The sequence below is a fragment of the Grus americana genome, chromosome 1 (assembly GCF_028858705.1).
Source record: "Grus americana isolate bGruAme1 chromosome 1, bGruAme1.mat, whole genome shotgun sequence".
In the NCBI taxonomy this organism is placed as follows: domain Eukaryota; kingdom Metazoa; phylum Chordata; class Aves; order Gruiformes; family Gruidae; genus Grus; species Grus americana.
Window position 1 is genome coordinate 94,656,146 of NC_072852.1, and position 26,264 is coordinate 94,682,409.

At 40.3% G+C, this 26,264-nt stretch overlaps 2 protein-coding genes across 4 annotated transcripts in view; one reads left to right on the plus strand and one right to left on the minus strand.

The window, feature by feature from the left end:
- The window catches only part of CMSS1 (cms1 ribosomal small subunit homolog), a 245,831-nt gene that overhangs the window by 110,589 nt on the left and 108,978 nt on the right, over nucleotides 1-26,264 (minus strand). Inside the window, exons 1-2 of one of the 3 annotated variants that reach the window (XM_054828163.1) lie at nucleotides 17,826-17,956; nucleotides 9,744-9,794 (exon numbers count right to left, since the gene is read on the minus strand). The exons of the other annotated variants lie outside the window; for them this stretch is intronic. Of the exons in view, the coding sequence (XP_054684138.1) occupies nucleotides 9,744-9,794; nucleotides 17,826-17,841 (67 nt within the window). The 5' untranslated portion in view covers nucleotides 17,842-17,956. Of the gene's footprint in view, nucleotides 1-9,743; nucleotides 9,795-17,825; nucleotides 17,957-26,264 lie in introns of those variants that run through there. 3 annotated transcript variants of the gene reach the window in all.
- Nucleotides 1-26,264, plus strand: part of FILIP1L (filamin A interacting protein 1 like) — a 159,662-nt gene that overhangs the window by 28,078 nt on the left and 105,320 nt on the right. The gene's annotated exons all lie outside the window — the stretch shown is intronic.

Here is a 26,264-nt window from a genome sequence, read left to right on the forward strand (position 1 = left end):
GTTCCAACCCCCCCGTCATGGGCAGGGACACCCTCCACTAGACCACGTTGCCCAAAGCCCCATCCAACCTGGCCTTGAACACTTCCAGGGATGGGACATCCACAAGCTCTCTGGGCAACCTGTTCCAGTACCTCACCACCCTCACAGTAAAGAATTTCTTTCTAACATCTAATCTCAATGGACCCTCCTTCAGCTTAAACCCATTCCCCCTTGTCCTGTCACTACACTCCCTCATAAACAGTCCCTCACCAGCTTTCCTGTAGGCCTCTTCAGGTACTGGGAAGCCGCAATTAGGTCTCCCTGGAGCCTTCTTTTCTCCAGGCTGAACAACCCCAACTCTCTCAGCCTGTCCTCACAGGAGAGGTGCTCCAGCCCTCTGATCAGCTTCGTGGCCTCCTCTGGACTCGCTCCAACAGCTCCATGTCCCTCCTGTACTGGGGCCCCCAGAGCTGGGTGCAGTACTCCAGGTGGGGTCTCATGAGACCAGAGTAGAGGGGCAGGATCACCTCCCTCGACCTGCTGGTCACACGCCTCTTTTGATGCAGCCCAGGACACAGTTGGCTTTCTGGGCTGCAAGCGCACACTGCCGGGTCATGTTGAGCTTCTCGTCCACCAACATCCCCAAGTCTTTCTTCTCCTCGGGGCTGCTCTCAATCCATTCTCCACCCAGCCTGTAGCTGTGCTTGGGATTGCGCTGACCCCTGTGCAGGACCTTGCACTTGGCCTTGTTGAACTCCATGCGGTTTGCACGGGCCCACCTCTCCAGCCTGTCAAGGTCCCTCTGGATGGCATCCCTTCCCTCCAGCGTGTCGACCACACCACACAGCTTGGTGTCGTCGGTAAACTTTCTCTGCAGGAAAGGGTCTTTTGGTAGTTCCCACAACCACTAATTCTTCTATAAAACGGATAAAAGAACAAACACTGTAATTGGACTCACTGCATTTCTGGAGTTTTCTAGGCTATGGTGGACAGATGAACTAAGCCTGCTGTACAAGAAACTTCTCAAATGCAAGTATACATCACAACATGCCACTAGCAGATGGTGATTATAAAATGTGTATGAGGGAGGCTTGGGTGTGCTTAGTCATACTGTTCACAAGAAAAGACAGATTTCTGTGGATATGTTGCCACAATGATGCATAATTTCCAAAATTCAAAGCTGAAAATAGATTTCAGAATAGAATTTGAGCAGAATTGCCGAAAACAGCAAGATGTGGAAAAAAAAAAAGGGCAAAAAGAAGAAGTGTGACTGTACACTTGCCTCATTTCTCTAATCTTTCTGTGGCTAATGGCTACGGCTGGAGATGAGATACAGAGCTAGATGGACATTGGTCTGACAACAGATCTGCTTTTCAGTGCTCAGGAGAAGTCAGATACAAAGAAATGATAGCCTTTCTTAAACAGTTTAATCATGTTACTGATGGTGTGATCTTTTTATTACTTAATAATTTAATAGCAGTTCTTTTATTGTTAATGGCTGTGGTTTATGCAAATCTTATCCACTACAGATACAGATTTATAAATTACTCTAAATTACAGTGCTGTAATTGGACAGTGTTGACATGAAACGCGAGTAGTTAAGGAATTTCCAGAGGCACAATGCCTGGAGCCAAAGTTTAATTTCAGCTCTAAAGCAGATTCCCTCTGCACCTTTAGACTACTCATCTCCATTTCTTCCCCTCTAAACTTGCCTCCCAGGATGGTGCTAGAGGTTTAATTAATGAATGTGAGTCATCTTAGCATTGCTTCCTGAACTCCAGATATAACCAATAAAGAGCCAAAGTTTTACTCAGGCAAAACTGTAGCTGCATTTGAAGAAAAGCACACCTTCCGCTGTGCCACTCAGAAGCGGTCCTGTAAAGCGCTAAAACCAAAGCTGTGGTCTTTTTAATCTCTGCCAACAAGTGCAGTAGTCTGCTTTTAAGTGTGCAGCCACATATGCTGTTCAACCTTTCACAGAGCCTGCACTCTGACCTGTGGCATCACGGCTTCTCCGCTAACCACGCTCAAGTTAGCAAACTAAGATACGGCTGTCAGATGATAATCTGTGTGTACCTGCCTTCTCAACCCCCACATGCAGAGCAGACACCATCACTGGTTGTGAAGCATGCTTACTCGGCCAGGAGTCACCTCTCCTCAGAGGATACATCTCCCCTTTCCCACCCACTGCCACAGGGCAGGTCAACACTCCTCAAGCTAGCTGAGCTCCTTGCGTGATCGCTCCGTAATCATATCCACCCAAGACAGGTTAGCACAGATGAGCTCCTTCTGCATTTTAGGTTGAGCCTGCTCATTCTGACCAAAACAGGCCAGAGACCAATTGCAGCTGAGGAACTGGGAATGAGGGGGTAGAGGAATATTGCAAGAGATGTTTGGTACGTTCTTGTATGTGACCACCACATCATTAATCAATGCCAAGGGACTTGTTCAAATTACGTGGCTGCCAGATGTGTTCCTCCCTGTGCCTTCATGTCATTCACATGACTTCACATTCATGAGACTCCCTGTACACCAGATTTGATCACCTCCATCTCTCTGTAAAAGTATTTTTGTACCCTGTGATCCCACTTGTTTTTTGGCATCAGCATCAAGAAAATAACTTCAGGCACGTGTTATTGAAGAGATTGTTTCATTATGTGACACTACACAGCTTTACACTGTAGAGCAAAAGGAAGCTACTGGAAGTACTGGAACTGGAAAGTGCCATTACTTTCCACCTGGTGACCTCCTGGTAATTCCAGAGATATCACAGCAGGCACGTTCCTGTCCCACCTCGCTGTTTAGTTTCTCATGACAGTCATCATCACCCTCTTATCTTTTGCCTGGCTATTAGGATCTTTTAATCATACACTGCGGGCTAAAGATGCTCACTGAGCAATTTCAAACCTATAAACTTCAGAGCTGTGAGACAGCTTGTGGGTGAATGTCCAATTTGAACGACAGGACGCAAAGTGGTGGAGAAGCTGTTATGCCTCTCAGAGGCAAGCTGTTTCTCTAAGTTCCAAGACCAGTTTCAGCAAGTAAATGTCAGGAAAAGAGCTGTCAAAAAGAAAATAATTAAACCTACATCAGTCATTTATTAAACAGAAAAGAATTAAACTGCTGTCAGTCTTAAGTTCCTCAAGGTCTGACTGTTTCTGTTTCAATACCAAGTATATCGACAGATTCATTAAAGAAAATAAGGACAAAACCAGTGCATGTGCATGCATGTGCCCAGACACACACATACACCGAGTGGATGATAGTCAGTCACTCCACTCAAATCTCACTGCAAGATCCATTTCAACTATCTGCTAATCACCATCCTGGAAAAGAGATTCTATTCAGATTCTGTGACTGATATAAAAAAAAAAGGCACATGTGTTGTCAATGCAAGACGAAACATGAGCATCTATCTCACCACAGAATTATCTGAAATCTACCACTTACTTTCATTTCATCAAAACAAGACAGGTGGTCTGCTCACCACCAAAAGCTGGCTGTTCTCAGAGGTTTCAGCCACTGTGAAAAGCTTCTCAGAGTGTTACAATCAACAAGAGATGGAAACTCACTGAATGTTAAACTTTATTAAATTTCTATTGGTATTATGTTACAATCAAGACATTACAGGCCCCCTGTCACTGACTGCAAACCAGAGACATGATACTCAAAGGATTAAGGCTTTCACCTTATTCTAAATGGTTAAATTTGTTTTCAGTTGGCAACTTTGCCAGGTCAAAACAAGCAAATTAATATGTATTTTTTTAAACTGAACTCAGATATCAGATCTTTCCACTATACATCCCATTTATTAGCAAACTCGCACATACTTTCCATCCATTTACGTTCACTGGCACTGAAGCGCAGAGAGAACATGAACTCCTTTCCCCTTTCCACCCCCAAGCAGCATTCTCTCCAACCTTCATCAGCTAAACTGAAACTAGTTATAGGAAAACTACAACCATATATCTAAAACCAATATGTTAGTCAACAACTGATTATATTAAAATGTGATACCCATTAGAGAATACCCCTATAAAAACCCCTAATAAATCCCATGGCTTTTTATTTATTTATTAAGCTGTAATCTAGTTTATACACGCAATTTATAGCATAGAAACCGAGTCTGCTGCTATGTAATCAAGGCTTCTCATAAGAAGTATAGCTTTGCAATGACTCGGCGTGCATTGTTCTCAACCTACACGAGCCTGAAACAGTGCACTCGTTACCAAGGGCAGCGCACCCACTCTTCCCTCTAAAATCCACAGGAAGACGTTTTCACCTTCCCCTCCCACTCAGAAATTCTCCTTATTGCTCCGTTAGAAAATGGAGTCTGCCTTTCTCTGCCACAGCTACTGCCTCCCAAACACAACTCCCACCTTTTGTCATCTACAGGTAATTAAGTGCCTCCCGTACAAGTGCGACACCTCCGTGCCTTTATTCTTGTTCCCCTCCTAGTTTGCTGTCAGGCTCCGTCCTATTCTAAAGTTGTTTTGACACCTCCACAGAAAGACTCCCCCTGCCCTGAAATGCCTGGTCTCTTTCTAACATGCTAGAGGAGGTTGGTAGGAGAGACTGTACTCTGACTTAACTTTCAGTCCTCCCTTCCTCCACACCCTGCTGTGTATTGTCCCTTTGCCCGCAAGTCCAGATCAGGGATGATGGCAGGAAGGGATGCTGCTCACTTCTGCAGAAGTGAGACCTCCTCTGTACGGAAATGCAGAAACCCTCCTGTGAAAAGCCTTCCCTTTGCATTTGGAACAGACATGGGTTTAACTGAAGGCAAATTTTCCTATTCAAATGGAAAATGAGCAGAAAATGCAACACATATGACAAAAAAAACCCCTCATGTGCGTGAGAGTTCCTGTTCCTAGTAAATAATTATTACCTGCAGTAACAGGCAGTGCAGATTCTGCCTCTCTCCCTCCCTCCCCACCCCCTCCCACCCCCTTTTCCTTTTCCCCCTTTTTCTTTTTCTTCAATCACAGCATCAAAAGAAAACTAAGACCTTTTAGAGACATAAATGAAGCATTCCTGCTCTGAATGGCACCAGCATCTGGACACCTGGCAAAACATAGTTCGATACCAACTGTACCTATTTCTCAACCCCCTCTGACAGCAAGCATGAGTATTCTTGCCTTTCTTCTTATTTACCAACAACATTTAAAGCCAAGAGTGTTCAGAAATCCATTTCAATGGGTTTTGTTCTGGTTACATTACAGCAAATTGCTTTGATCTGGGGGAGGCAGGAGGAGGGGAGCACAGAACATCTTAAGTTCACAAAGCCAAAAGCCAAGATGCACAAAACTGAAACATTCCAAAGTTAAAAATAATCGCCTTTAAACTGCAAGAGCAGAGCTGTAATTTTGAGCAGTACAGCATGACATCATGGTTTATATGGGGCCAGCTCAATAAATCAAACCGTGCCTAATTAGAGATCCTACTGCAAATCTACGTTATTTGGGCAAATAATTAAAACAGGACAGTTCATAACACAAGCCAGATATGTTTACTAAAATATGTTCTTTTCAAACTTTTAGGTTCACTACTGCTTACAAAGCTTTCACATTTAGTAAATTATAGACCCCTAAGCTTTTATTTTAGGCTGACTTCACTTTCAAGGAATTCTTCAATTAACTTTACGTTGCTTTAAGCTCTTCATCCAACGAGAAAACAATCTGTGGTTTCTTACTTCTTCCAGTGCCAATGGCTGCCCTCCACGTTTGACTTGCAGACTTACCGTCTTTTTAGAGCCAGGGTCTGTTTGTCTAAAAACCAGCCCAGTTGTCATAGCATTTTGACAAGTCCTCTGTAAAAGGAGAACAAAACTTTGTGGTGGGTAAACTGCTAAGAATAATGAAGGTTGTTCTCACAATCTCAGCAGACGAGTGCCAAATTTAAGGAACACTGAACAACAAACCCAGAGCTGAAAGCCCTGACTACCTGAATTGCCCTTCTTTCCTACCTACCCCATTTTTAATTTTCCAATTTCTACTTTTCTCTTCTCAGCGTTTTTTCTAAAATGTGTGCTTTTACTCAAGTCTAAAAGCTATGACATGCTCAAACATTTAAAGCCTAAAAAACCCAGCGCTATCAAACATTACTATCTGTAGATGGTCAGGACACCTCTGGAATTGTTGCAAATGCTGTGGAGACTTTAACTATCAGGTACTGTGCAGATAATGTTAAATCAAGAGCCAAACAGTTTAATAAAAAGCATGAGCTGAATAAAAGGGACAGAATTCATTCCCAAACTGTACTTTTCTCCTACTACATCTTGAGAGATTAGCATGTAATTTTTTAATCTCAGATTAAAAAAAGAGGAGAGACAGTGGGCAGCTCTCCTTCCTTTTCCCTTCTGACATTTGACTTACTAAATAGAAGATTAGAAGAACTGTAAAGGCAATGACTGAGGAGCAAAATGTTTGACACTGTCAACAAAAAAGGACTACACAAAAATGAGATATATGTCTATTAGCACAGTATTATGTTGCCCAAATAATTTTCTTCTATAGACCATTAACCAAGCACAGACATGGAGAAACTATCATTCACTTCTTAACACACAGATTTTAGGTAAAATAATCCAGAGGGTTTTAAAGGAATCAAAGCACATTAAATATTATATGCACTGCATAACAATGTTTATAAAGACATGGAAAATGCACCTCCCTCAACCACAGCCACCATGATCAGCATACCCTTAAAAAGGAATGCACCTTTCAGACCTCCATTTGAATTCTTTGTTACAATAAAAATGCATCAAACTTTTAAATTAAGTATTTATTTATTTTTTAAGACTTTCTGGACAGAAATATTATGCCTGACCTCTGTTAAGTGCAAGCATTTGGAGCCATAGTCACTCCAGTTCCCCTACATTCTCAGTGTGCAGCAACAGATTGCTCAGGGAAAAAAAAAAACCTGTAACTATTTGGACATACTTCTGAAAGCAACAGTAAAAATTAAGAAAGCAGCTTTCTCAAAGAAGTATCTATTTTTGCAATGTGCACTTTTAAAGCACAATGCTTACGGAATGAAATACTTCAGTTCTCTTGTGTAAACTTGTGCAGATTGTTTGCTATTGATCTTTTGAGTCATATTTTGGCAGTAAACTGGTATCCTTGTAGAAAATATAAGTACTACAGACCAAGTGATGTAATCTACATCTATATTTAACTCATTTTTACTTTTTTTTTTTTTTTAAAGAGGAAAACTCAGGAAAGAATATGAAAATCAAACAGGGGAAACAAAAAAACACCCAACACAGAATATTTGTAGTTAAATTTATATTACAAAATAAATAATCTGGACTCAATACTTCAATTTTTTTTCCTGAGATTATGAGCCTTGTGATAAGGAAAACCATCAAAAGAGATTGACTGATTGTTTGTAGGAACACGGCTCTTTTAAGTCACAGAACAGATGAAAGAAAGTAGTGTTTCTACCTGTACTCAAGTTGCAGGACTATAAAGTACTTTCTTAACTGAATGACATAAAGCGACTCTATAAAACCAGGGCAAAAACCGATCTCAAGGAAGTGAAATCTACTTTTTTTTTTTTCCACAGTGGATTATTCTTTCCTCCCTGCCCCCAAGCTGCTGTCTATCCAGAGAAAGAAAAAAAAATAAAAAAGAAAAAATTTGCACTGTAGCAAGGCCATCCATATAGCCCAGGCTTGCGCTGTGTGTGCAGTACATGTAGATGCACTGCATGTTGATGCAACACTCCCTCTCTACTTCTGTTGTGGCCCAAAGCAGGTGCTACAATGATCAGGTTTCTGGTCATTTGTGGAGTACCTAACACTGCATGGCAGTTTGGACAGAAGCAGGAAGAGCCTATGGAGGAGGGTAGCTGACAGAAAAAAACTAATGCAATGCTCTTGACTTGTAATTAACTCTCAAATGTGACAAGTCTTTAATCAACAAAAGAGATTGCCAAGGAAGGACAATAGTGAGAGAAAGAGCGCACGATCAAGAGTGTGCGCAGATGATGAACACGTGTGCTTCCCCCTTTCCTCCTCTCAAGTTTCTCCCATCAACTGAGAACCCCTACCTAAGGGCTTGAATCTCTTAAAAGTGTGGTTACCCTAAAATTAAGAACGTGGTCAAGGCCAATATGTAGAGAACAACTGGAGGAATCCTACCATTTAAATCCTAGGTCAACGTTTTCTTGCCGCTCTGAAGCAGGGACTCACTGATGCCGGCTTTTTCGTACCTTTTCCTTACACCTCATGCCACCAGTGTCACACCCTCCTCTCCTTGTCACACTGCCTCCCACCTCTTCCTCATTACCACCTGGGAACCAGGTGTGTGGAAATCAGTCAAGATGAGGACGAACACCATGCACCCACTTCTGGGCAACTACGAGCTTTGTCTCTTGAAATTAAGTATCTTGAACTTCAGAGTTCATTTGAGAACATCACTAATTGCCTTTCAGGTGGAATTGCAAGGAAAAAGCATATTTAAGACTTGAGCAAATTAAAATTCACACAACTTGCATTGACTTTATTAGAGGCTGAAACCCAAGTAAAATGTGTTTGAATAATAAGCGAGGAATTTTTGCATTGCATTACACAAAAGATCAGACTAGATGGCTACAGAGGGTCCTTCTGACTAAATTGTGACAATACAGATACCAGAGAATTTTAAAGATCAGGATTATTTCCCAGTGTGAATTACACTATTTCTTGTTTTAGTTTTGGTCTTCCAAACCCAGACAAACCCCAAAGGAATATTATGCACACAGCAGCCCAGAACCTGCCTTTAAATACTGTCCAAATGACATACTACTTTGACCAAGGAGATGGCAATACCTCTGTTTCCATTAATTCTCTATTAAGAATCACAGGATTCAAACTGTTGATTTCCAGCATTACCTCATGCCCGGGCCTCTCACTAATTAAAACTGTATACGTAGAGGAAAAAAAGAACAAAAAAGCAGAACTGCAAAACTATGAACCAAGAATGTCCCTGATAAAAGAAACGGACTGCTGTTCTCAATTCCTTTCCATAGGTTGATTGTGAATTGTAACCAGACAAGATCTCCTTTTTCAAGCTTCCAGCAACTGGCAAACATGTCTAATGCACAGGAAGTCATATTTATAGTTGCATTACTCTCCACAATATACCAATTCTTTTGTAATCAGAAGTTGTCTCTAGGCCTGCTAAATTACATCTTTTTCCTTGGGATTGCAAGCCTTTTAACAGGAAGTTTCCAAATCTACAGTTAGTAATGGCTGTGGACGGGAAAACACAGGACAGTACAGCCCCCACGTCATTATTGGACAATAAAAACCCCAAACAATTCTGGAATCCTGGTATTGCAACTTGTGTTAATTACTCTGGTGAATCATCGTTTAAGTTACAGTATGTAACTTATCTATTTTTTGCTATCAAGGTATAGATAGATAAAGAAATTACTATTATGTGAGCTTCAGTATATACTTAGGCAGGGCCTTTGAGCATGCAGATATCCCACAGGAAATCTGAAGCAGCACACTCAGCTTCATTAAAGGAAAATCTATTTCAAACTTCTTCAGACTACTGCAGGCAACAAATAACTTGCTTGTGCCCTGTATATAGAAAATTATTAAGAAAAACCACAAACATCTACTTGAAATTTTCAAGTTCTCTTCCAGCAACCATCTCAGAGTATTTAAAAGGGCACAGCACTAGCCTTGGCCAAGGATTCCCCCTTACCCCCCTTAAACAGAAAGAAAAAGAACACAATTTTTTAAGGAAGATAGAAAGAGATGAATACTTTACCAAAGGAGAAATTCTTCAAAAGCAAAAAAATCACTGCAAAGTTGTTCTTACCTAAAATTGAAAGAAAAGAGAGAGGGGAAATTAAATAAGAGTAAGAATCATCCCTTGGAGCATTGCACCTTCAAAACACAAAGAATTCCTGAACAATATTTTAGAGACATCATGACAGCGTGGAACAAATCTAAAGAAAACAAACTACACCAGAACAGGAAATTGCAATTTCTTTGAAACAATAATTAACCTTCAGAAGGAAACCATTACTAATATAAACAAACAAGTAATAAAGGAAACCGTTTTACCACAGGGAAACCTGTCTTAAAGCAGCGGAACAAGGGAATACAGAAAGAGTTTCCCAAAAGTGATGGGTGTCTAAAGAAAATGAAAGCAATTCTGTAGTAAAGTTCATGCACAGGCAGACTTCAAACAGGTCATCTTCAAGGTTTTAAGGAGGACATTGGACCACCAGAAATTCAGTAACTTTTAAATAGAGGATGTGAATGTAAACCGAATGTAATTTCATACTACTGGCACTTACACGTAATCAGGGGGAGTTTGAAGGATATCGAGCAGGCTAAATTGTTTTACAGTCATAGTTTTTGATGCCCAATCCTTGCCATTTATAAACAACTACAGTTATAGTAAGGATCTCGGTGATTATTTTTTTATCTTAAATAGGAATCAGAAATGGGAAAAGATGAAAAATCAGAAACTTGAACTTTTTTCGTCAGAAGATGACCATTTCAAGGTTTATTTCATGAGAAACAAGCATACAAAATTGAAAACGGGTCTAATTTTTTAGACTTTAGAATCATTACTTTTTATATAAAAATTCATTCTCAACTCTCAATTATTAATTTTTGCTTCCTTTTACTGCTTGCAATTCTTAAATAGTTGCAAGTGAGCAGTAGTCGTCTTGTATTTACTCATATTCCAGTGGGAGAAAAGAAGTTCATACGAGTGTAAGAAAGCTGTAACTAAAATAAATACTAAAAAAAGAAACAATTTTTATTTCAGATGTTAAGTCAACTACATGCAAGTAACAGCATTTCAGACTGTCCATGTTTGTTCTTGTTTATTACACTGGTGCCCTTTGTGGTTTCTAGTATTTTGGCAACTGGAACATACACAGTAAAGCTAGCAACACAACAAAACTTTAGCAAAGGCAACCATAATTTGATTTAATAAAACAACACAGAACAGAGCAGTGGAACCAACATGGTTTGGCTTCCTATGGGAATTCAAAAAACCTTCAGCAGGTCCACAAGCTCATACTAAGATCTCTCTCTTCTATCTGGGAAGCCATTCTTATTAAATTTATTGAAACTTATTATCATCAAAATCTCTGTTTTTCCACTGGTCCATCTCCATCACTGGGAATGACTGTCAGATACTTCTTCCCTAGAAGAACAAGCCAACAAGAGAAGTACCAGGTCCAGTACTTTCACATAGATTAATTCAATTTTTACAAAGTGGCATTTAACTAAGAAAAAGAACTCCCCTGTTCTCTGAACCAACTTCTTAACATTATGGCAGTGTCAAGTTTTGCGACTTCTTGTTATCTTTGACACGCATTTAGGAGGATCCCTACAAGAGAAAAACCTTTATACAGATCCACGGTCAGCACATTCCAATAGTTACCTACAAGGAGATGATTTTTTTTTTTTTTTTTTTTTTTAGTAAAGTCAGAAATGGAAAATACTTGTTACGGATATCTGAAACACAAATATACCACCTGTGCCTCATCACCCTTACAAAGTGAGTTTTCTCCTCTCTCTCCTAAAGGGATTTGGGAAATGGAAATTTCCAAAGCTAGACAAATGGCAGAAAATAACATGTACAAATTAAGAATGTCAGAGCTGCACTCAGGAAGCTTAAGAGATTATCTCTGGAAACACCTTCTCAAATGGAAAAATGGTGGCAGCAGCAATCATGGGAGATGAGGAAAAGACAGGCCAGTCTAAAAACAAGACAAACCCCCCAATTCCCAGGAGGAAACTTAGAGCAAGAATGAAGGAAGATTGCTGATGGTTAAATTATGCACTTTTCTCATGCTGTTAAACCAAAGAGCAACAGTGCATTCAGAAACCCCCTGCATTACCCTGTAGCTATCTACCTACTTGAGCTCGTCACGCACTCCTGGGTAGCCAAGCAGCAAGCCAGAATGCTCAAATGGTCACTGACAGCCCTGCCAGAGGGTGTTTTAAGATACAGGCAGACCACCAATGAACCAGGAACGAAGGCTTTGATTCTGTGAAAGACCTGACTGAGGTGGAGTCTCAAAAGAATTGCAAGAAATCCCAAGGCAGAGACTGTGTCTGGGCCCTTCTCAAAAGCCAGATGGAGCCCAAAGAAAGGCTCCAGGCACAGACCTCTGCACTGCTGTTCCACTGCATCACCCGCATGAACCATCTCTCTTTGACACATGATGCCTTCACGGCACAACCTTTAAGCATCGTGCCTACCCCTGAGATCATAATTTTCTTCAATTCCACTTCTTCTATTAATTTTATTTTTTTTTTAACCCTGAGATTCCCCGTATCCTTCTGGTATCTTGTAAAGAGAGATTGCTCAACTGATGAACGGATATCAAGAACATGCAAAATCTGAAAGCAGATTTGAAGAATCACTTCTGTGCACTCTTCCTGGAAGATAAGGTGCCAACATCCAATTTAAAGCTGTAGGCTTGCCATGGTCCTGGTATGACTAATGTACCCAGATATCTTTTACATCAGGAAAGGTCACAGGAAGAAAGTCATAAATAGAAAAATCAAATACTAAATCTTCTCTTTTTTAGAGACTTCACAGGGCTTTTTACAAATACATAGGACACTGATGTTGGCTTTTGCATCCCCCTGTGCATGCTGATCTCTGGCCAAACACAAGATAAAACTACTGGCGTACCAAAAAGACCACGCAAAGCATTTGAAGAAAGCTTCCTGGCTGCACACAATAACAAACAGTGACCTGCAGTGCTGTCAAACAGCCTGAAGCTTGACAACACACCGCAAACACCAACCGAAGAAAAGCATGTGCTAAAGTCACATTAATCCTTAGGTAAATCTAGATTTAAGTAGCCCAATAAATAAGACTATCAACTACAGTTCTGGCCATTTAACCAACTTTTTTATTTTGGCTTGGTACACTTGTTATCAGGCCACCTGAGCCAGGACACTGCTGCTAACATCTGTTTCCTGCCTCTTGGGCCCTTCCTCAATCAGAGCTTCCTCTGGACTCGGGAGTTTGACCGAGCCAAGGAGCCAGACAGCGGCTCGCTCACTCTCCACAGGCTGTTTAGCAGCAAGAGGCAGCCACAACTTGACATGAACCGGAGGGCGGGCCATGTCCTGCCACATAAACCTGCAGGAGAAGTGAAGGTACGGGTTTTACAGAAGTTGTTTAAAGACAGTTTCTTTTTTCACTTCTACTTCATTCAGTGCCTTTCAATTTTGAGAAAAGAGACTTTCAAGGTTTGTTTGACTCATTTTCTAGTTGAAAGCACAAAAGAAGAGGAGTTTAAGACGAAAAGCAAAAAAAAAAAATCACTTCTACAGCCAAGGCACTGGCTACTTAGCCAGAAGAAAACAAAAGCCAGAAATACCATTTCACTGCTCAAGCTGAAAGACAGATTCTAGATATACAGCTTACATAAAGGCACGTGTCAAACAATATGCTTTATTTTTGCTTAAACACTGACTCACTGAATAAAATCGATGTTACTCTTTTATGTAAACAGTTCCTTTAAAAGCAGCAAAATGAAATACAGACGACGTTTAGCTGAACATGAACTTTTGCCATCCCCATTCAGGCATATGTGTAATTTAATCATTACCGCCATTAGCATATACAGCAAGGTACACAAAATGTGCTGCATGTTGCATTAGAGAACTTTTTTCTTTAAGATTTTTTTTTTATGATGTGTTTACATTAACAATTTACTCATCTGGTGCACCTTCTGAGACTAGCACATCATAGAATGAGTTTGTTTACCTTTAAGACAAGTTTGCAAAATGTAATCAGAAAGCTCATATAAAATTTTATCTGAGACATCAGTATGGCCTTTATTAGTAGTAGTTGGGAGGTATGCCTTATAGAAAGAAGTTGGTTGGGTTTTTTTCTGGCGAATTATTCACTTTGACCATTCTTTTCTCTTAAGGGAATGTTATTTCCAAGAAATGTAACTTAGATAAGTATCAAGGTTGTTTACATTCTACACAAACTTTACGCTTTCAAGCTTTCATTTTTGAAAATGTCAAAAAAATAAGGGGGATGATGCTGTGCTTGTAAAAACATTCTTTATTAACAGAATGAGTCTCATGGCATTTTAGGTTTCCCACAAGACATTTTTCAGTCTATCATTTTAGAACTTTTTCCCACACATCGTGTTCCTGATATAGGCTTTGGCAGGTTGCAAGATATAAGCTGGCTGGAAAATGATAGCTTGTTTTCAGCATAGCCTTCTACTGTTAAATATTAAGCACTTTTTGCACAAGATAATTCAGACCAAGCAGCACACACAGAGAAAAGATGACAGTTTTAGTTGAGGAAAGCTGAAGTCCTGAAGAATGTCACAAACTTCGTGACAGTTTCACAGAGAAAAAGGAATCTTGAAAAAATAATCAGTGTTTCCTGCAAATTCTACGTTGCCTTCATTCTGGTCTCCTAAGAGAGACTTGAGAGCATTTGACAGCACACTTTCTAGCAAGTTTACTGGAACATCAATACAGACAACCTACAAGGAGCCTGTAGTTAAAGGACACACATACCCACGTAGCAGAACAAATACTGATCTTCAGGTAGAAGAGAGGTCCAAGTCAGCCAAGCCACAATAAGGGAATGACCAAGACTTCAAAGAGCGTCAGAGAACACGCTCACATGTTTTCTTGATGAGTAAGACCAATTTCCGGGCTATTCCGTTAAGGAATCAATAGGTGGACCAAATTTGACAGGAACAGTTGTACCTGCAGCCCAAGGAAGTTTCAAAAGCTGAAGACAGCATCGCAAACTTGCCATTTGCATTTTGTAAGCTTGTGTCTGCGCAAATACACAAGACGAAACAGGAGGCTTTATTGACAGACAGCAACTGACTCACTATCCTGTTGCAAAGCTTACTAATGTCATAACATTATCATTGCTAAACCCATGAATGTGAAAAAGACTTCAGCTGATTAAAATCAGAATTCACCTAAGGACAAAGTTTCTAAAGCTGCCTGAACCTCAGATATCCAATGGTGCTTTTCATTTAGCATTATGGTCAGCTATCTGTAAAAAGTGTATGTAATGTTACATAAACATAGAGTTTAAAACAAAAGCGCTTCTAATCAGATCTGACAGGAAAGGGAGAAATGCATACATAGAATGAGGTAAGTGTGATCTTGCCCTGCTGAAGAACAGGGAATGGCAGGGCTTCAGGCCATGACTCACACAGACACTAAACAGTAGAGAGCTACAGATAATTCTCAGGTAAACTTTGCATGAGCCACTACGTCATCCTTCTCTACCCTTCCTGCATTAATCATGTCATTAGTAACCTGACGCAGCCCGAGAAGAATGTCTGATTTACAGGGAGCAGAGCAATGCTAACAGAACAAACACTTTGGCAGGTCAAAAAAGGAAAGACCAATCTAAATTTCATTTTAGTTCGAACCACACCCTACAAGAACAAGAAAACTAGGAAAAGAAAAACCAAAACCAAAAAAAGATATCTTCCCACTGTGAGATTGCGTACTTCGTTAAAAGCTCCTGATGAACCAGTTACTGGGAGTACAAATACGAAGTATATGCAAGAGCACACGGATTAAGAACCAGTCCAAACAGGTACCTAAACAAAGCAAAGAGGAGAAAAAAAACACCCAAGCTTTCTTTTGAAGTTTTCATCACAGTTACGTAATTTCCACATTAGTCTAGATGTTTTTAAACATCTTTTCTAGCATATAGTTGTGAATCAACTGTACAGTGAGTACAAAGTGTACTGTTAGGAAAGATTCATGTCCCAGCCAGGTATCTTGGTTGCTCCGCTAAATTAAGAAGGAGAAGGGGAAATACTGGGGCAAGAAAAAAATTTAAAATTTCAGAATTTTGTTTTAAAATTATTACTCACTCTGGATTGATAGCAGTCACTTTAATAAATGTGGCTATCGTTTAAAATATTGTATATGGCTATTCCACCTTAAATATCTCAAAAAAAGTAATAGCCATTCAAAGGGAGGGCAGATCACTTCCATTCACTCAAGCAAATAAAACCCCTTGTAGTTTACTTTAAAAGCAGAATGAAATTATCCTTAAGTTTCTTGAAGCAAAGAAAATTATCACCTAAAACATACAATGGGTGCAGGCAGGAGCAGCAGCTGCGTTTAAAAAAAAGTCCACAAAAGCCATTTCACAGTAGCAATTCTCAGAAGAGTGTCCATAGCAAACATGTGCTGAAGTCTCTCTAAGCATATGGAAACTCCACTGCTTATGGGGTTTTGTTCAGGTTCTCATGACTTCATCTCCTTCTAAGTCTTCCTAAGTAGGCTGCCTATTTTCTTAATGTTTCCTTCCCATAGAACACTCCCTTTTCCCTCACTTTCCTCTCATTTTATCTTAGCATCAATCCTCTGAACTGACAAATTGACTTCTTAGCTGTATGACTTTAAACCACAGGGTTGCAGGTCTACTTTCCATCATAAAACAATGCTCTAGAAATTGAAAAGCAACGTCAGAAAAAAACCCCCTATTTTATCTCCTCCTTTTCTCCTTTGTCTTTGACCCACTACAATGGCTGCACATGAGCTACTGATACCTAAATGTGTCACCTCAGTTAAAAACAGCTAATCATTTTGTTCTTGCTCATTATTCATGGCATCCCTTTCTCAATATTAAAAGCAACATACGAAATATTACCAATTTTATAGCTAAAATGTTAAGACATGGAAATATTAGCGGAACACAAAAACCCAAAGAAAATACAACATTTAACTTCTGACATCGATTTGGAAAGCTCCTCTGTTGTGCCATGACAGTAAGCCTACATCTCTCATTAAAATTTAAATCAAGATGTTTTGAAGGTTTTCTCAACTTTTGTAAATGGGCACGTCCTTTCCTGGCTTCTTGCTTGAAACCAACATTGACTTGACAGAAGCAAAATATCAGGGACTGTTTTGTCCCTGATAGTTGTTCAATGTCATATGCAGAGAGCACTAGTAAGTCCAAATATGAAATAGGAAGTAATTTGCCTTACAACTATTCCATTTCTTACCAGTGTTTTTGAAGTTCAGCTAAAGATTATGTGGGCAATGGTGACAAATCTCTCAGGAGAGTCCCTGCGTAGATAAACAGGGTTTGCTAGAAAATGGTAGGTTGGTAAGAATGATCTGTTTGTGCTTCATTCAGCAAAAGTGTTAAGGACAGTTTCACAACTTTGGTTTATTTTGGGAGGAGTGGGGGTGTCTGGTTTGTTCTTTTTTAATTTAAGACCTTCTGAAACTACAGAAAAGATTTAGAGATACGATGCCAACAGCTTAATGCATATTCTAAAGTGTCTATGAGCACCCTGGGGAAAACCTGCACTCTGATAAACAACAGATTCCATCCCCTCCTGCCCTGAGGAGCATACACCAGGCTCGCAGTTTATACGTAATCTAATGATGGCTTTCAAAACAAACACATTTCAGGCATATTTAGCAAATATTCCTCTCCTCTGCATCCAAAACCTTCTCTTGGAAAAAAGGCCTTCTTCCCTGAGGAAGACTTCAAGGATATCCTCCAAATCTGCCAACAGCTTGTATTACATAGTACACCTAAGAATTTTAAACTGACCTTTGTCCCCTCCAGGCAAGCAATCAGTCTGTTCCAAACGACCCACGCACACTCAGCAGAAAGCCAGAGCTCCTAGAAACCCTTTCAAATACATAAAGTATCTGTCCCATGAGTTGAGACCGTGTGTGCCTCTATGTACACGCGGAAGGGTGAAAATAGCTTTCCACAGTCTTTGATACCCCACAGCAGGCGTCTGGTCCTTAGAGCCCTTTCCCTATGCCTTGCTCTGCGGCACTGCTTCCATCCACGTCCACATCTAAAAAAGGGTCTCAAAAATTTACTCACAACGTCGAAGTAACATGCACGTGCTCTTTGCCAGCAGAGGCTGTAGAAAGGCAAGGAGGAGGAAGGCCCAAGATCCCCTTAAGCTGCACACCTACTGTAGCAAGGCTCCTGGGGTGCCTCCTCCAGGAAGCTGCGCTTTCCCCAAGGGAGCACGCAGCGGAGCCTGCACAGCTGTTACACGTCCCATGCAAATGTACGGAGTTGTCTGGTGGTGGGAATTGAATTTTGATACTTTCTGCCAACTTAAAAATCTATCCCTACTGAGGAAAAACAAAAATAAAGAAACGAACCAGACGACAGCTATAGAGACTCCAGAGGAATGTAATGACTATAACAAAAGGCAACAGCAGTAGTGGGACAAGGGTTTATTAATGGGTCAAAAAACAGGCTGAAATGACTCAGTATCAAATCCCAACAGGATTGGCTTAGATTTCCTTCAGAGATTGCGGGCCTTTGTGCAGTCTGTATTCAAGTTCTCTTGGGACCATTAAAAAGAAGGCTCTATCTGCTCTTTCACCTCTCGATCAGAAGGGCGCCCTACCAAAGCAGGGCAGCAACGCTACCCCCTTTTAGCAGAGCAGAAACAGGCTCAGAAGCGTCAAGCTGTACCCTCTTGACGAAGGGCAGCAAGTCAGAGCAGAGCACAAACAACTCCTACCAAACTGCCACTGGTGCAGTGCAAATGGTTTTCTTAAAATGACTGTAAAACTATGGTAAGAAAATGCTGGTCAACAGAAGTTTGTACAACTACTAATAAAAAAGCACGTAAACAGGCTATAAATGTGGAGTGAATTATATATTTTATCCCATTCATTCAAGGGAAGACATGTCTAACCATCTTAAATACAGCCTTCCTCCTTCAAAATGCTACCTACCTTTGCCACCATTAGGAAACAGGACTTTCCTGTGCCCGATATATTTCGATATTTCAGCTTGTTTATTAATACATATTAATTGCATTCCAAGTACGCAAGACACAGCAGTGTGTTGTCATTTTGAGCATTTCTACATTCCCACATAATTACTCACAAAATTGACACCTTCAACTCATCCATGCCAGGCCTTCTCTCAATTATCCCCCTTAAACAGCTCAGTTAACAAAGGTTAAAACATGAATTCAACAAAAATCTCGATTCCTCAGTTACAATGATTAAAAAAATAAAAATCAATTAAGTAGTCCTACTCTTTTCACTAACAAATCCACAGATTTTCAAATAGATCTTTCTAAGCAGTAAGCCATTGTCTTCCTTAATGTTCCACGTGCATCATGGAACAGCCTTTGAAGGCGACAGTCACAACAGTTCGGTTTTAGTTTCTTTCAGATTACCAAGTTAGGTACCAAATTCTTCTATATGTTTGATGGGAAGGTAAATGTCTACAAGAGTGCTTAAGCTGGATGCCTAAAAATGAAGGAGAAGGACATACAATGATACCAAAAAGGGACAGTCACAGACTTGGCAGTAAGTATGAATTGAACAGACAGAAACCCACCATATTTTAGACAGGGGTGAGACACGGAACAGACGTCTCTACAGTTGCCAGAAAAGCAACAGAAAGCCAAAAATTAAACTTGCTGCAAAGTATTACTCAAAGAGCGACTCAAAATAGTAAAGAGCTATTTGGTTCTTGAATAAAATACCATGATAATGTGTCAAGAAGCATTATGTTATCATAGCATGACTTAAGTATTTGTGAAAGCTATTTAAAAAGTTTCCTTTCTCCCTGCTTGGAGGGCTGAATTCTACCAAGCAATCCCTGAGATCCTGCAATCATTTCCTTGCGGATTTAGCATATTGGTTAAGTCACTGGTCTTAACAAGTGCACCAGTTCACATCCAGTATCGACTTAATACCCCCCGCTCTGATTAAGGAGAAAAAAGGACCATAAAGCATCTAATTGTGCTATACTGAAAATCAGGAAAAGATTTTTCTTCTTTGAAGCAGAAGCACAGAATTTCCTTACATACATTATATAAATTACAGTCAAAACTAACCTATATACTTTGAAGAAAAACAAATAAAAAAAACTTAAACAACAGATTTAACTTCTTTCTTACAAAAAACCAAGTTAATTAAATGTTTTGCAATAAATCACCTTGAAAAGTCAAGGAGTCAGATTGATGGATCAACATCCTTTCCCACACCTTACATGACTAGATGATTTTGTAAGGTGCACATTTACACAGCACTTCACAGAAACTTTCCTAGTAAGAGTCAAATTGCTTTTACCAACAATTAGTAAAATAGGATTCTGGTTTTATCTCTGTCCTGTGACTTCAGCAGTAACTGTTCATTAATTACAGAAAGTTTCTCAAAAGGTTAACCCTTTTTGACTTTAGAGTCTAAATTCCATGCTTCACCATCAAAAACTAGGAGCTTAAATCAGAAAGCCACTACAGATCCAAAATCTAGCACCTGTAATGTTAAAAAGCAAAACCACATAAAATGTAAGTGAGAACACAGGGCATCTGCAGTTTTAAAAACTCCAAAATGCTTCTTTTGTTAAGAGGTGTTATTACAGCCGTTTTGGTATTTGTTGTGTTATTATAATAGCTAATAGAAAAGTGATCAAATGGCACGTTACCTGAAAAAGTATTACCTGAAAAAGTATGAGGAGGACTATCATGGGAGCACTTGAGATTACCTGACACTGTCACTGGAGGAGACAATTCATCACATCCAAAAAGCGGTGGGAAATCAACATAGCCTGGTAGAAGTTTAGAAATCTAAGAGTTCAAGAAAGAGTTATCCAGAACTCATGAGCTAACCCAGACTAACTGGTGCCTTCTCCCTTTACTCTGTCATTACCTATCAGTAATAGATGGTTTAATACTAGAAATATATTATGTGGTTTTCACTCTTGGCAATAACTTCCAGAAATAGCAGGCAAATATAAAATATAATTCAGTTTGAAACTACTGTGTGCGTATGTTAAATTAGTTGCTACCAGCAAATAACAAAAAATGCCTTCCTGTGTCTAAACAATCCCATTTTCCTTCCCTTTCTCTTTTGTTACGTCCGTGGATCATCTTCTACAAACACAGATCATACTCGTTTGATTTCTCAGCATGCGGCAGGGCTGAGTTCAGTTCCACTCAGGTCTTCCTCCCAGTAGCCTGCCTTCATCTCCTTTTGCACCTCACCTGAGCTCCTTGGTCACATCTCCGTAAAAAAAGACAATCGTGGCTAGTATACCGTTCAACATCAATACCACAACATTTTCTTCCCCCCTCCCGTAGCTGCCTGGCTGTGGGCTACACTTTTCAAAGGGCCCTTTGAGGTTAGTGACCTAGCTTCACGAACCGGTGAATTCCCAAAGATGAAATTCTCTATGTAAGTTCTAGCAGCTAGAATTTGCTTACTCCCTACTAACGCAAACGAATATTTTTGAAACTATAGTAAAATACAGAAAAAAGTACAGAAGAAACAAAGTCTTTAAATGAAACAAAAAATCAGTGATTAAATAGCAGTACTTTATTTTAACATTCTTAAAGGCATCTGCTAGACTTCATGAAAGTTAATCAGAAGAACATATATTCATGTACAACTTCTTGAATGGTAGAATCTTTACTGGATCTAGTCTAACCCTTAATAAATTATTTTATACAAATTTAGCAAGTTAATGCTGAAATAAAGACTCTGAAGTCAAAAGAAATCTCTCAAGCAATTTACTTATGCTTGTTAAAAAAAATCATAATGGACTTCTGAAATTTATTGCAGATTCATACTACAAGAGAGAATTCTGGACACAACTAAGAAGAAATTTAGGAAAATATCCCTAACTATCAGTGGAAGAGCTCTGAACTGGTAGGAATTATTTTTATTTGCATGTTTTTAAGTGGGTGTTACTGAAAAAATATAAATAAAACATAAGCTCATTTCTCATGTATGAATTTTTCAATAAGATGAAAATAGGAACCTGTACATATAGGACACTTTTGGCAAATAACTTGGCAGACTGACTAGTAAAAAAAAAAATCTTAAATCTTTTAAAAAACAAACCATTCCTACTTTCTTGGCAAAAATTTCAAAGACCCTCTCACACCTCCTGCACACAGTGGGCAGTGCTCTATTTATCCAATTCTTTTAAATTCTAGGTCATAGAATGCAGTGGAGGGGAGGAAAGGGATTTTGTTCTACTTCTTAGAGAATTCTCTTAGTTGATTACATTAATTAAAAGCTTGTTTAGATATCAAATCAGTCTTTGAATGTAAAGTAAATGTGAAAATGTATTGCAAGTAGATTTGTATTTTTCCTGTACCACTTTTTTCAAGTCAACTCCCTCCCCCCTAAAAATAGAAAACAAAACTATTAAAAAAGTATGTGAATCCTCCAGATGTTTAAAAAAGTAGGTTCATATAGCCAGCAGTGTTGTTGTATTAAATACATGCAGTGGTTAACTCATCTGCTTTTGCCATCTGCATGCTAAAACAACAAGCAATGGGGTTTTTTGGACCAAAATAATGTTTCTGTAAACACATTCTGGAATTTCGCCATTCTATTGAAATTAATATGGATCTTAACAGTAAGTAGCCCTGGGAGAAAGCGCATTTCTGATGTCTTTGCATGAAACACATACCTTCCTGAAACACTTCCTGTCTTGCACCCGTTTTTGGATATTATCACTGTTGTCTAACAAGAATGAGGTCAGCTAGGATTGTAGGGATACTTTAGAGCAGCTGTTGGGCATTTCTTTGAAACTCCACAAGCCTTTAACTCCTTAACTGCCTCACCAAAACAGGCATTGCAGTCTTGCAGAAAGACTGGAAGAATAATGACTTTTCAGGGTGTACAGGATGCCGCCCACTGAGCATTCTCAGTGCTTGACTGAGGGAAATAAAAGACTAAGCTTTTCAGGTGAGCAAAAATGAGAAAGAACATGAACGTGCCACCTGATGTGTAATTGAGAAGTTATCACCTTTGCAGCAGCCAGGCCCAAATGGTGCTGAGGAGGCAAAAGATATCATTTATGCAGAAAAAAGAGAGACGCTGTGCTTGAAAAACAGCAGAGACAGCCAGCCAGGTTTAAAATAGTAAGTTTTATCAGCATTCTCCCACAGACACACACTTGACTGGCTCTCAGCATATAAAACTCAGCAGGACCAATAAAGCTGAACTAAACCTCTAGAAGCAGCAGAGAGTAGTATGAATTTGCACAGAACTCAGTTATAATGTGACACAACAAACTTCCATCCCCAACACCCTCACAAAACCTCCTGCTGTTTTAAAACTAGCTGTCTTAGGTCAGGCAGACTGTCAGAAACCTTTTTAATTCACTTATGAAGCTGTATTTGCACAATCACTAACACGAGCTCTGTGTATGAATGACTCTTTCAGTAGCAAAAAATTTATCTGTATCAATCATGCCCGTATTTCCATTAAACGAGCCAAAATTTGCACCCATGTTATATTGGCTGTGGGAAGACAGAGAGAGTCATAATGATGCAGACTGATGATATCTGGCACACAAACTTTACTTGTATAAAAGTTAGTGTTTGTTGTTTTGGGGTTTTTTTGGGGGGGGGGTTTGTTTGGTTTTTTTAATAGAGTAGAAAGTTCCACTCACATTGTAAATTTACTCTCAAATCAGTTCACTAAACTGCATGGCCACCTTTTCCATTTGAGAAGCTTTAAGATGATACAGACTTACTGCACCACCAAATCAAGGTTTATTTGTTGCTTTTTGACACACCGTGTAAGAGATGCTGAGTGTGCGAGGAGAACAGCCACACCACAATCTCTCCAACCCAGGGACCAGAAGAGGCTGTGAGAGAACAGCAACCGGGAGCGCAGAGTATGTATTAAAGAGGCTCAGTTATGAGATTGATGAGAGACAAAGAGACAGCGATCATGTGGCACAAATGTCCTGATAAGACGTGATTTCCACAGCTTATTTTCCTTTTTCACTATGTGTTCACAGGTGTTGCACACATTCTCCCCCTTTTTGTACAGTGAACCTAGTTTACATCTTGTTTCAAGGATACTGTGATGATTTCATAATTTAAACCATGATTTAGTTACAATATTAAGGTTGGCATAGTTTTAAAAGAGCAGCGTTCCTCCCTAGGCTGCGTACCAATCACACTTTGCGGAGTTCTGGCAGCAAGCAACTTAGCTCATCTGTTATCATACTGTAACACTTCAGAGTGCATACCAGATCTAAGAAAGCATTTACATACTCAACTTGGGGGGAAAAAAAAAAATCTTTCACAAAACTGATTCTGTCTTGCAAAAAATCTCTGTATGCCTTCGGCTGCTTCTGTCTCCACCTGAGGTAGGGCGTATCCACATGTAATATATTATGCATGTGCCTGCAGGTCTGCGGGGCAACCCTCTGTGCTTCCTTCCAAATGGCAACTTTTCAAAAAACAGTTGCCATTGTGTATGATAACTCAAGCTAAAGGCTGAGAAGTGAGTCAACACACAAGAAATTACCTCAATTTTGCCTACAGTAAAACCCAAGCAAAACACAGAGACAAATGCAAAAGTAAGCAATTTCCAACCACTTCACCTGGCTCAAGAATCAAATTATAGCCCCATAACACTGTACCAAGATGTACTGCAATAAATATTACGCTGCTCTAAACCGAATAAATTGTTAACACCAACCTGGCATCATCATTGTCAGTAGAAAGCTCTTCCTGCCCCCTTTCTTTTACACAGGTCTCAGTGTTGAACTACAGGTTGCCTTGAAATTCTGTTTGGCTTTTTGGATGAGTTAAAGCCTGATAACCAGCGATATCAAACAAGTAGCTTCTTTATAAAATTCCATGATTCTGTACTTACGGAAAACTAATGGAAAAGGCCTGAAAGCTGAACTTAGTGTAACAGAGGTGAGATGAAACTAATTGGTTTTTCCTGCCTGAGCTATAAACAAAAACATCAGATGCATGCAGCATGTTAGGATACTCTATTTAAAGGCCTAAAAGGGGCCACAGATAATTAGCAAGATGGCTGGGGCATGCTTCCTTTAAGCTGATATTATTATGTAGCATCACATTAATAGGATGGGGGGTGTGGTGGGTTGACCCTGGCTGGAGGCCAGGTGCCCACCAGAGCCGCTCCATCACTCTCCTCCTTCACTAGACAGGGGAGAAAAAGTACATTGAAAAGCTTCTGGGTCGAGATAAGGACAGGGAGAGATCACTCACTAATTATTGTCATGAGCAGAACAGACTGAACTTAGAGAGGGAATTCATCTAATTTATTACCAAGCAAAACAGAGTAGAGGAATGAGAAATAAAATCAAATCTTAAAGCACCTCCCCCGCCCCTCCCATCTTCCCAGGCTCAACTTCACTCCCGGCTCCAACCTCCTCCCCCCTCAGTGGCACAGGGGGACGGGGAATGGGGGTTACGGTCAGTTCATCTCACGGTGTTTCTGCCACTTCTTCATCTTCAGGGGGAGGACTCCTCTCGTCATTCCCCTGGAGTCCCTCTCACAGGAGACAGTCCTTCACGAACTGCTCCAGCATGGAGCCCCTCTCACGGGGTGCAGACCTTCAGGAGCAAACTGCTCCAGTGTGGGGTCCCCCACGGGGTCACAAGTCCTGCCAGCAAACCTGCCCTGGCGTGGGCTCCCCTCTGCACGGGTCCACCAGTCCGGCCAGGAACTTGCTCCAGTGTGGGCTTCCCATGGGCCACAGCCTCCTTCAGGTGCCTCCACCTGCTCCGGCGTGGGGTCCTCCACGGGCTGCAGGTGGAATCTCTGCACCCCCTCATCCTTCCTCCATGGGCTGCAGGGGAACAGCCTGCTTCACCATGGTCTTCACCACAGGCTGCAGGGGGATCTCTGCTCCGGCGCCTGGAGCTCCTCCTCCCCCTCCTTCTGCACTGACCTTGGTGTCTGCAGAGTTTCTTACATCTTCTCACTCCTCTCTCCGGCTGAAAAAGCTCTCCCTAACTGGTTTTTTTCCCTCCTTAAGTATGTTATCACAGAGGCACTGATTGGCTTGGCCTTGGCCAGCAGCGGGTCTGTCTTAGAGCCAATGCCAGCCGGCTCCATCAGACACAGGGGAAGCTTCTAGCAGCTTCTCACAGAAGCCACTCCTGTAGACCCCCCACTACCAAAACCTTGCCACGCAAACCCAACACAGGGGGTTATTTTATTTATTTTTGGCTAGATCTTAAAATATGTGAAGGGAAAAGACAGATGGACTTAAGTAAAGAAAAACTGCTGTTCCCAACAAAGAATTTTCAAATTAGTTGATCCTTACATACGTTTTTAAGTCAATATTTTAATGGACAGAACAATTTTGTGTCAAAAATCAGGTTAAGTTTTGTGGAAAACAAAAGAGAAAGTAAGGAGTAACACTATATTCAGCTATTTCTGGCATCTGACCACAATCAGTGTCTCTGCCACAAGAAGGTATACGAGTTGACAAAGCTCAGTTAAGAACTAGGCAAAAATTTTCTCTAACTAAATGGGCAAAATTGTCCAT